This window comes from Sinohyriopsis cumingii, chromosome 1, assembly GCF_028554795.1.
Source record: "Sinohyriopsis cumingii isolate HCF-2022 chromosome 1, ASM2855479v2, whole genome shotgun sequence".
Taxonomy (NCBI): Eukaryota; Metazoa; Mollusca; class Bivalvia; order Unionida; family Unionidae; genus Sinohyriopsis; species Sinohyriopsis cumingii.
In genome coordinates, this window is record NC_142961.1 from 82,910,959 (window position 1) to 82,923,698 (window position 12,740).

Consider the following 12,740-nt stretch of genomic DNA (forward strand, 5'->3'; position numbering starts at 1 on the left):
GAGTACAATTTGTTGCTGTTTTCACAGTCTGGCAAAGATTATATGTTTCTATCATATTACAAGATGGACTAAATTTTTATGTTAAAATCACCAAGAATCAAACATTCGGGTTTCAAGATGTAACCTTAATTCTTTTATCTTCAGATTGATCGATCTGTGAATTTAGATTCATGCCATTGTTTATGTACAAGTAGATTGCATGTAGATGCACAGGTTCATGTACAAGTTGATGTACATATTGATATACATGTTGATATTGGGCATACATGTTGTTAAGAATTTATACTAGTACAATTACCATTAGAAATTTTATTTGAAATACTGGGAATTCAATTTTCAGATGGCATATATTTTCAAATGTCATATATGTTTTTTAAATACATGTTATGAAAAAATGTAATATTTAACATTCACAGAAAGTGTTAACTTTCATGTACATGTACCAGCTGGTGAATCATAAATATCACTTTTATGTGAAAATATCTCAATAAGTTACTGACTAGTAAATTAGTCCTTTGTTCATTTGGATGGAAAAAATTACCAATAGTCATCTGTTTTCTAAAATATTAATCTGAGATTATTTGTGGATATATTTTTCAATGACATGCGAATACTGATGAAGAATATCAGGTGTGTCTCTCTGAGTTGAACTAAGTTCATCAACATACATTATGGTATACAATGGTAGTTAAAGGATATTTTTTCAATTATTTGGTCAGAAAAGAACAAAACAAAATATTTCTTTTCATGCCATATTTACTTGGAACTTGCAACCCGTAATTTTGAAATGATCAATTATGAATGATGTGTGATATTAGATTTTATACCTTTGTTATTTAAAGAATGACCAATGTTTACTTGGCCTCTGCACATCAGGTGATATAAACATCATAACTGAGCTAATATTCTCAGACAGACCACACAAACGAAATGATGTAGTTTATTAAACATTTTAACAAAGGAGCATTTTAAAAAAGCCTTTGGAATATAAAATATTTTATCCATTCTCTACTTTACAAGGGTCTGTGGTCACCTATCATTGACTATTGCTCACCTTTCATTGGTAAGTGGTCACCCAGTAATTAGCCAGTGATTTTCTCTGGATATCCTGACTTTCTTCAGTGGTTGATATAAGTAATTAACATTAATATTGATTATTTATCTGTTAGCCTTATATAATCATTCTTGAATAATTATTTTCAGGAAATAATCCGTTAGATGGTATCCTTATACTGTGTAGCTTACCCTAACATTGCTATTATTTCTTATTGCAGATTTATGACAATTGTGGATAGTGTATTACAGTATGTTGTACCTACATGGGAATACTCAACAGGATCTTATAGTTCATTAGAAGTAAGTTTACTCCGTGTGTTTGGGGTTTTTTTTGGGTTTTTTTATGTACCGGTAAATCATATACATTACTCCCTGATATAGAGATAACTTAACCTTGCCAGTGCCAAGGTATCTTGGGACAAATAATGTATATATCTAAGTTTCAAGAGTGTCTGCACATTCTAGCGCCATATATGACCGGATACCAAAACATCATTTTTTTGGTGAAGTTGGAGGTTGTTGTGGTAGTATGGGTGCTGGAACATGCAGGCAGGCAATAGTTGTCTTATCTCACATTCAGAGGTCCTAGGTTCGATACCAAGCAGAAACCCAGTATGGAGCAAATTATTGATATGCTTGTTTAGTGCTAGGGTAGGAAATTTTTTGTACTATTTGTGGTAATCAATGTCCCGACATTCGTCAACCATAGGGATTTTAATATACATCCTCGTAATATTTATATATAAGTATATAGTCTTAAGAGTAATTCTCCTTAGGCCAGTGCTTGGAGTAATGCTACATTACTCCCTTAATAGATATGACCTTGTATGCTTTCAGGTCCTAAAATACATTTTGAAATAGGTTCCTAAGATAAGGGCTTAGAAAGCAAACTTCAATGCACCTACTCCCTAGGGAGGGGCTAAGAGCTAATTTCAAGATATCTACTCCCTAAGGAGGGGCTGTGAGAGCTGATTTATCAAATAACATCAACCCCTTCTACGTTTTTGCATTCAGCTTATTTTTTTACCAGATGTGGAGCATTGTGTTTTATAGAGTTACAGACCTTGGTGAGGGGATCTGTCGAAGTACTATACCTTAAGCATTTCAAATCATTTTTCATTCTGTTCAGTAGGTCAGTCTATCTTTTAAACATTGTGTAATATTTTTTTTCATTTTAGTATGTTAGACAGCTTCTTCCACTTTCCAAGAAGAGATTAACATTGATAGAAACATTTTTAAAAGAAACTTCCTCTGAGTAAGTATTCTTTCTCTTTTGTTTTGTAGTTTATATATATGCCTGTTTCCGTTTATTTGTACATGGCCCATTTCTGCATATTTGTACATGTATACAACTGAACTTGAGAAACTCAGTTCCTTCTGACCAGCCAATATTGATGAGTAGTGGTAATTTTTGGTACCGAAAAGGTATTTTGGATGAGAGAGAATGTCTGCTGAGGCAAAAGACAGTTTGGGGGAAAGGCTTCTTTTCTCAACATTTTCTCACTTGCTCTTATCTGGATATATACATATACATATATAGGGCTGCATTGTTTACTCACGTTAATGATTTTGTTTAGATGATGTAAATATTTACAAAACTCAGTAAATATAAAAGAACATACTTCTGTTAATGTTTATATCCAGTTGCATTTTATCAGTTTTTTCAGCGGTACATATGTGTAGCAGTATGAAACAATATTACCATGATGTTTTACCTAAATTGTCAGAAAATGTATTAATAAGAGGTAAAAGACATATGGTAATTAAAACATTTGCATAATGAGATAGGTATGGTATGAATATTGTTAGTGGGTTACTTGTAAATAGCTGTCAGCAGTTAGGCTAAAGTGCAGATCAGGGGAATGTTTTAGTTTTGAATTGGTTAGATTTAATGGCTTGGTACTGATTATTGTATTTCATGTACACATTTGGGCATTTTGGTAAATATTGCAGCTTTTATAAGAGATAGTTGTCTTTTGCTATTTTGTTGGTTTAAATGGCATGTTTATTATGTTATTGGTTGTATTTTGCTGAGGAAATGGGAACTAAAGGCCAGGTAAATGTAAAGGCAGTTGATCAGGGCTGGCTTGGATGTGTATCAAACCTGTGACCTGGGATAACAAGTCTGATGGTCTACCAACTGATTTCCTTTGGCTCTCTTATAAGAGATATAAATGTATAGATCGACATGCATATATTCATACTTGTATATCAGAGACAAGTTTACACTTATACACATATCATAGACATGCATAGACTCAATAACTTCTATCATAGACATGCATACATTTGTACTCATATCATTGACATGCATATACTTTTATACATATAAACATGCATATGCTTGTACACATGTATCATTGACATGTATATTTATTCACATAAAGACATGCATGCACATGTACACAGGTACACATAGACATGCATTTACTTGTACACATAGGTATATATGTATTTGCACACTTAGACATGCATATACATACATACATACACATAGACATGCACACTCATACATGTGTATCATAGACAGGCATACACTTGTACATATATGTCATAGGCTAGGCATACACTCATATCATAGACATACACTTGTACACATATTAGACATACATTCACTTATACACACATATCATACACATGCATATATTTGTACACACATCATAGACATGCATATACTTTTACACATGTAGCAAATATACTTAACATTGTATCATATTTTAAGTGACATAATAAGCATTGTTAATTCAGAATGCAAATATAGCTGCATATTTACATACAAGGAAGAGTATTTTTGTGTGAATGGGAGTTTTCTTGTAATTCATAATATAGCTTCAAAAGTTCAATGATAACTGTCTTGCATTAATGCATTATGGCCCATAAGACAGGGAATTAAGATGGTTGTATGATTCTTTTTTACCCAGTTTAAAGCATCAACAATTTTCTCAGATGACACATAAGATGGGCCTTGCCAGCATGGGGACCTTGTTGTTGAAGTTGTCCAGCCAAAAAGTTCATACGGGGATCTTAGTGATAGAACCATCTGTCTAGCCATGCCACCGATGTCTTATCCCTACTGTACCAGAGATTTCAATGAGAAATCGGTCTGTTCAGCCAGGTCTTCAGAGCGGCTGGTACTAGTGATTGTCGGACCATCTTATATGCCGCTAGCATCCAGGCCAACCACACGCATATCACACCAGCCAGCATTGCTGGCTATGTCAGACTTTCAATTACTCACTTCCTAGCATCAGTGGAGAGTTAGTGACATTGCCAAATAGTTTGTAATTAAACAAATGCCTCTTCCTTCCAGTGAAAGCTGGGAAACAGGATATCACCCCTCAAGCCCTTGTTTCTTGGCTGAAATGGGTTATATGCTCAATATATTCTGAGACCAAAGCCACCTCATGAAGATTTGAAATGGGTTATATGCTCAATATATTCTGAGACCAAAGCCACCTCATGAAGATTACAGCTCATGAGATTCAAGCCATCTCTGCAAGCCTCACATTCAAATGTAATGTTTTGATCCGAGATATAGAGGAAGCTGTTGGCTGGCATGCAGAGTCAACCTTCTTGAGTGTCTGTCTTAGAGATTTAGCATCACAGAGGAAAATCTTGGATCTGGTCAGGCTGGTGGCAGCAACCCAGATGGACACCAGACCCAACTAAATTGATTAATACAGCCTGTTAACTGAAATTTTGTAGGTAAGAAGATTTCAACATCATCTATGTAACCAAAGATAAAAGTCACAGGTCAAGGGGAGCAGGGCACTATTGATCATGTACTAGGAGAACAAGTTATGATTGACATGGAGAATCCAGCTATTCTTCCCCAGAAGGATACCCAAGGTAGAGGTTGGAAGCTTAGCATCCCCTCCTCCTATTACTTATTCTCCTGACGTAATGTTATTGGTGAACGTATTCGAAGGCAAAAGCAAATTTTAAATAGATTGTGTTTCGCTGAGAATACTTACCTAATCACCTTACTTAAAATCGTCCCAGCCACCCTGTCATGTGAGCATCCTCATTAGCATGTCACTCGGCTAAAAACTAGCAACACCTGATGGTGTCAAGGGGTGGTAATTGGCAAATGTTACTGCCCTTTGTCTATTTAAAATAGACAGGTAAAGACAATTTTCATCTTTTAATAGGGCTGGAATCATGAGGTAGCAGGCTAATATTCCTAACATAATGTGATTGGGGAACATATTCAAAGAACATAATTCGCTTAAAAATTTGCTTTCTTAATGTCCAGCTCTTGTTGGGAGAGATTTGTGCAAAAAGAAATTCAGCCCCTTAGTCATGAAAAAGGATGATTCAAGCTAGAAGGACCTTCAGTTTGCAGGACAACAAATTTCTTGCCTTGCAAGCCACACTTTCTGCTATTAGTCTTCTCTGTCTCTTCAAGGAAGAATGTTTTCTTCTGTTAGGATCAGAGGTTATCATTCCATGAATCCTGGCACATTTAGACATTGTTGGAGAGGGGATCTTGGCCTTGACAAGGACCTCTCAAACATGCTGTTCAATTTGATCTGATTTGGCCCCAGTCACTTTTCCTGCTATCCAGATTGATCTCTCTTGTGTTTTTACATGACTCAATTCTGATTGTTCAGAATTCATGTCTGGAATGTCACTGGAGCTACTGTCATACAAGGCATATGTTTTAATAATCCTAGCTCAGTGAATGAATCACATGCCCTCTCTTTAGACCAGAATTATATTTATATGTTCCGTCACTGTAATGACATGACCAGGCTTTGTAGCTAAGAACAGGTTGCTGTCTAAAGATAATCAAAAAGTGACTCCATTGGCTCTCCGTGTGTGTTACTTTAAGAGAGGCAACGATGCAGGAGCTGATATATGGTGTCAAGTGCTATAGTAAATGAACTGAAAGCATTCGTGGGGCCTGATGATGAATCTTTTGCCGTTTAAAGCAAACGAAGCAAGATGCAACTCTCCAAACCATGACTTCACGTATTTAGTGGCTGATACGATCAGAATACTCTGACATTTCATAAAATTAGACAGTGCCCCATGATAAGTTTTGCACATGAAATTCAAGTCATCAATGCACCTTACTTTCAGATGCAATATTTGGGTCTGAGACATCACTGATGCTTTTGGCTGTCATGTGCAATTGACCTTTCAAGCTCTTAATGATCTAGCACCGCAGAGATGAGAACATAATCTCATGGGACAAATGGCTGCTGCCCAGGTGATCAGACCCAATTAACAATAACTCAACCTCATCATGGGCCTTGAATTCCTAGCTTTTGCTGGATTCATCCCAAATTTTTTCTTGGTTAGGAAATGCCCTTCTTTTTCTCATTATTTTTTGTAGTCATAGCAGTTTACCTGACCCTCATTTGTGTTGATGAGCTTGGATGCTCATGTATTTCATATTCATATAAAGTATTCTTTGAACGTCAGTTTGATTGCATAATGTATTTGACAGAAAAAAGTAATTATGTTTCTCAGACAACTTACCTGATCACACTACTATTGCCCTTAACTCTTCTCTTTGCAAATATGAGTATACTTATTGATGTTTTGCTTAAACTAAATGACATCTATTATATGTGTAGCCACCAAGTCGTTTCAGATGGAAGTAATTATATGATCTTGGTAAGATTTAGTCATGCATGCTATTAGGCTGTATGATATTTCATTGGGAAAGACATTTTTTTTGGTCTTTCCTTAAGGAGTGGAATTGAGAGGTAGCAGTGTTTACTTATAAAGATCAAGTTATGTCAAATTTTAGGAAGAAAAGTTTGCATTGAAATACTGTTGAAAGTATTTTATTAAACGTCTCCATTTAGTTCACTAAAAATAAAATACTGATTTAATTATGATTTTAAATGGTGACTGAATACCCCATGGGGGAAACGAAACTAAGTTTCAGTAAGGATGAGCAGAGTAATAGTTCTTAGCATTACATCATTGGTGCTGCTATTCATTTAGCAATTATCGCTGTTAATCTTATCACTGATTATCCCAACTGGTGATAATATTCTTAATGTCAGGTTACTTTCGGAACATCAGTTCTAAATAGAGGACTACAATTTTATATACTTTCAAATCTGGGTGCTTGCTCTCATTTCACCCTTGCCATTTACTTTTTTGTTAAAAATTAATTCCAGCCTAACTTTTTGTTCCAAGTGATTTTCAGCTTGCCTTAAATACATCTAAGTAGCTAATTATTGTCAGTATACTATAAGTAAACAAATTTTATTTAGATAATATTCACACTAAGTCCATCCTTTTACTATTTAAAATTACAATGTGTATTAAAAGACACATGGATAAAATAAACATCAGACATGGCAGGTTAAGGCAAACCAGGTGTTGAAGATTAATAACAATGTTTTATTGTCTCAAAGTCTCTAATTAGTGGCTTGTCAGCTATATTCAAAGTTCACTGTGTGCACCCAGGGGTGATATTGTAAGAAGATAATAATAATAATAATGAGGACTTTGTATAGCGCCTAATCTTTAGAAGCTCTAAGCGCCTTACAACATTAGACAACACCTATAAGATACAAAATATATAATAATATTATTACAAAAACAAACACCATGAAATTAGAAGAACATTAAAAAAATGAAAAACATGCTGAGAATATTTCAGGTAGGAAACATTATTAGGTCTTTAAGTTTGTTCTTGCAGTCGAAATAAGTGAGTTTTGAGAGCATTCTTGAATGGGATCACTGTGTCTTTGTGTCTAAGTTCAGTGGGCAATTCATTCCACGTTGCTGGGCCCTGGTATGCAAAACAACGATGTCCATATGACTTTGTTTTCATAGTGGGAATAATGAATATATGATTGTCAGAAGAGGAGCGTAAGTATCTTGCTGGTGTGTACACATGGGTGAGATCGGATAGGTATGTTGGACTAAAGTCCGACAGTGAAACATAGCACAGATGACAAATTTTGTGTTTGATTCTGGATTGAAAGGATAGCCAGTGTAGGTTACAGAGCAGCGGGGAGGTGTGCTCTGAACATGGTACTCTAAGTATGATCCGAGCAGCTGTGTTTTGAAGTTTCTGGAGTAGATAATGAGATGAACCAGATAGAATTGAGTTACAATAGTCCAGTCTTGAAAGTACTAATGAACACACAAGTGTTTTAGTGGCATCAACTGAAAGATATTTGCGAATTGAGCTGATGCATCTCAGCTCAAGATATGCAGCCTTGCATATGTTCATGACATGTTGGTGCAATGGGAGAGTACTGTCCAGAGTAACACCTAGATTTCGTACTGATTGTGTGAATTTAATGTTGGTGTTGCTGATATTTATTGTTTGAGGTAAAGGATGTGAATGAGAAAGTCTTTGTGTTGTGATCAGAATGGCCTCAGTTTTATCATCATTCATAATTACTTTATTCCTTATGAAACACTAAACCACTATACAAAATTAACATCCATTATTCTTGTAATTTACTTGTAGATAATTGTTTTATTACTTATCAAATGAAAACACAACCATTATACAAAAATTAACATCCATCATTCTTGTAATTTGTGACAACTGTAAATGTATATCAAGTCTGGTCTGACTATAGTTCCAATATCCACATGACAAATGAAGTGTCTATTTGTGAATGAAAATGAGTAATATTTTTATTTGATATTTAATTTCTTGATCTTTTTATTTATTCTTGTTTGTGCATTATTAAATGCAGTATTTTTTCCATACGTCTCTCTCCTTGTACATTCATTTATTCATTATTCAGTCATTCTTATACTACTCAGCTCTTACTACTTTTTCTTCATTTGTTTGTACATTCCCTTTCTTAAATACATATATTAATCAAAGGCTGACTGGTGAAATCACAGATTGAGTTAGTTATATTACTAATGACATTAATTAAAGGATGACTGGTGAAATTTGGATTGAGTTAATTATGTCATTAATGACATTAATTTAAGGATGACTGGTGAAATCATTGAGTTAATTATATCATTATTGATAGTCTAATAATGAAAGAAAAATCAGTTATATAAAAAAAACCTAATGCCCATAGTGTTAATCAAATTGAAACTTCATCCATGGATTGATGAAGAATATTTTGTAAAAAATGTATACAAGGGAATTAGAAAACAAGAAACTGTCATTTCAAAAGTAAATTTGAAAATAAATGCTTCTCTCTCTTTGTTTCTCTCTCAGTATTTTTCTTGACCATTATAGCAGTGCATACTCTGGACCATGCTGGCCTCCATTATAGTAATACATGATCTCGACCATGCTGACCTCCATTATAGTAATACATATTCTGGGTTGCTGATCTCCATTATAGTAGTGCATACTCTGGACCATGTTGACCTCCATTTTAGTAATGCATACTCTGGACCAGGCTGACCTCCATTATAGTAATACATATTCTGGGTTGCTGATCTCCATTATAGTAGTGCATACTCTGGACCATGTTGACCTCCATTTTAGTAATGCATACTCTGGACCAGGCTGACCTCCATTATAGTAATACATATTCTGGGTTGCTGATCTCCATTATAGTAGTGCATACTCTGGACCATGTTGACCTCCATTTTAGTAATGCATAATCTGGACCATGCTGTCCTCCATTATAACAATGAATATTCTTTACCATGCTTACCTCCATTATAGCAGTGCTTACTCTGGACCACACTGACCCCTATTATAGCAATGCATAATCTCGAACAGGCTGACCTCCATTATAGTAATGCACATTCTGGACTATGCTGATCTCCATTATAGCAGTACATACTCTGGACCATGCTGACCTCCATTTTAGTAATGCATAATCTGGACCATGCTGTCCTCCATTATAACAATGAATATTCTTTACCATGCTGTCCTCCATTATAACAGTGAATATTTTGTACCTTGCTGACCTACATTATAGCAATGCATAATCTGGACCATGCTGACCTCCAATGTAGCAGTGCATACTCTGGACCATGCTGACCTCCATTAATAGCAATGCAGGCTGCAGTAAAAAGAAAAACATTTTGGTACCAGTGATGTCACACATGTTCTGTGTACTAGAATTAAATGAAAACTCTTAATTCAGCCATGTAAAGTATTGTGTAAAAACTTGTTGTATTGGCTGTATTGTTTAATGACTTGCACCATATCATGAAGAAAAAAAACATTTACCGCCCAAGGAGCTCATATGATAGGGTAATATTAACAATCAACTTCACCTTTAATATGATGAGTTAGTATTCTCAGAGAAACAAAATTTCTTTTAAAATTTCTTTTTGTGACAACTTTTCAGGTTCAGTTAATAATAATCCATTCACCCTATATGAAACTGGTTCATTGCATGCCATCTTACTGTGCACATATATATATATATATATATATATATATATATATATATATATATATATATATAATTAGTTATAGATCTAACTTGTGTCAATAAATTGTTTTTTCAACTGCCCTTTGTTTCAGTAGACCGCCAGAAATGCCTAAGCTATACATAAATAGAAGGGCTGCCATGGAACATAGATGTGATCCTACACAAGATCCTGAGTGTAAAAATTCTATATTCATGCAAATCTATGAAGGACTGAAACCAAGAGACAGAAACTCAAAACCTTTGAATTATAGATGGTCATTTCGTTATGATCAGTGGTGGGAGTGTAAATTTTTGTTGGAGGGGGTCATTGACCAAGGAGGGGGATTTAGAGACAGTCTATCAGATTTAGCTGAGGAACTCTGCCCTTCTTCAACAGAAGGACCAGTGCCATTGCCTTTTTTTATCCGATCACCTAACCAGGTGAGTATAATTAGCAGGTTGTCTTTGTTAGATTTGTCTTCATCACATGACTTGCATTCATGTTATATCTTTGTTTTGGTTACACTGTGTATGTTGAGACAGAGGTATAAACTTTTATGGTGCTGATGGCATTAGTTTTAAGGTCTTGTGTTAAAGTACTGAAAGTAACATAGCTTCTTCATTTGTTGCATTCAAATGAAACTATTATACAACATTACTATATTTCTGAAGTTTGTATTATCTTGTTAAACTAAGACTTCCTATAAACAGCAATCAAGGCCTAGGGTCTGTCAGAAGAATACATCATTGCAAGTACAATAGACAGCAATCAAGGCCAAGAGTCTATCAGAAGGGTACATCCAGGGCTGGCGCTACCATATAGGCAAACTAGGCAGCCACCGACGGCGCTGATTTCAGGGGGCGCTTTTATCCAAATCAACAACAGTTTTGAAAAATAAATAAATAAATTTCAGTTTTATTGAGGGTCGTTTTTTATCCTGGTTTATTTCATACAGGGACAAATAATCGGGTAGATTCAGTCTGACCGAAACACCAGGCTGACCACAACAAGCAAAATGAGTGAGTGAAAATCACACGTATATGAAACTTTCAGGATGTAATTACGTTCACGTGTTTTTATAGGCCACTGGTTTTTTTGGTTGGGGGGGGTGCACTAGAATCTAACCTTGCCTAGGGCTCCAGATAGTCTGGCGCCAGTCCTGGGTACATCATTACCAGTACAATAAACAGCAATCAAGGCTTAGGGACTATCAGAAGGGTACATCATTACAGGTACAATAAACAGCAATCATGGCTTAGGGACTATCAGAAGGGTACATCATTACAAGTACAATAGACAGCAATCAAGGCCAAGGGTCTATCAGAAAATTAGCAGGAAACCATCATAACTCTGTGAAAAACAATTTTGTTCCATTCTAATATGGAATAACTTAATTGCCTACAAGCATTTGGGACACAACTTTAACTTGTATTTATCATAATTAGTCCAGAAAATTTTACTCACATTTAATTTTGGTATTATACCATCGATATGTAATTTATAATTTGGGATGCTGTGTATTTTGCTCTTGGTTAATTTGCACAATCTTAAATTACATAGTGCTTGAAATTATTAAGAATTAATTCAAAAGTATTTTCATTTTGTTACATTTGTTTTGTTATTCCAAGCCTTGAATGTATCTATCTAACCATGTTCTGAATGTTTGATTAGCTAAAAACTCCTTATACTGCCAACCTCATTACAATGTCAGTTTTAAATGTGGACAAATGTTTGGTACTGTACTAAGTTTAGACTTATTGTAGAGAATAATGTACAGTGAAATGTATATTTTGCTAATTAGTTATTTGTATACATACATTCGACAGTTTGATCATATGCATTATATAGTCTGTATGAAAAATATGTAATGTATACCCTCCTTGTTTTGCAGTTTTGTGAAGACTCTAACATCAATAGAGATGTGTACATTCCAAATCCTTCATGCAAAGATTTCTCTAAGTATGAATGGATAGGTCAGCTAATGGGTGCATGTATGCGGGGAAGGGAAAATTTGGTAAGCAAATGAATGTCTGTTTTTATCCAGATTACATGAAGATTCAGTTGGCAAAGTTCAGAAATTTACTTTAAAATAAGGTTATATTTCATACCCTGATGTAAAGCCTGTTGGGGCAGGGTAGCATTCCAGCAAACATTTTAAACACTATAAGCCATTTACAATCCTTATCCATTCTAATCAGTTACATTATAGTTATTTTCCACCAAAGTATATAATACAGTGAGATATAGCTATTGTTATGGCCGTCAGTCTCTCTGTCCATAGTCTGTCTTGTAAACATTTTTTTTGCAGAACATAACTCTAATACCAGTAATAATTGTCATAAGAATAAATACTT

At 34.9% G+C, this 12,740-nt stretch overlaps 1 protein-coding gene across 3 annotated transcripts in view; it reads left to right on the forward strand.

The window, feature by feature from the left end:
- The window catches only part of LOC149807244 (E3 ubiquitin-protein ligase HECTD3-like), a 92,714-nt gene that overhangs the window by 40,812 nt on the left and 39,162 nt on the right, over window positions 1-12,740 (forward strand). For 2 of the 3 annotated variants that reach the window (XM_089963985.1, XM_089964000.1), the window contains exons 8-11: window positions 1,275-1,356; window positions 2,235-2,311; window positions 10,499-10,826; window positions 12,278-12,400. In XM_089963985.1, the coding sequence (XP_089820111.1) occupies window positions 1,275-1,356; window positions 2,235-2,311; window positions 10,499-10,826; window positions 12,278-12,400 (610 nt within the window). The remainder of the gene's footprint in view (window positions 1-1,274; window positions 1,357-2,234; window positions 2,312-10,498; window positions 10,827-12,277; window positions 12,401-12,740) is intronic. The other variant, XM_089963992.1, reaches the window with a different exon arrangement.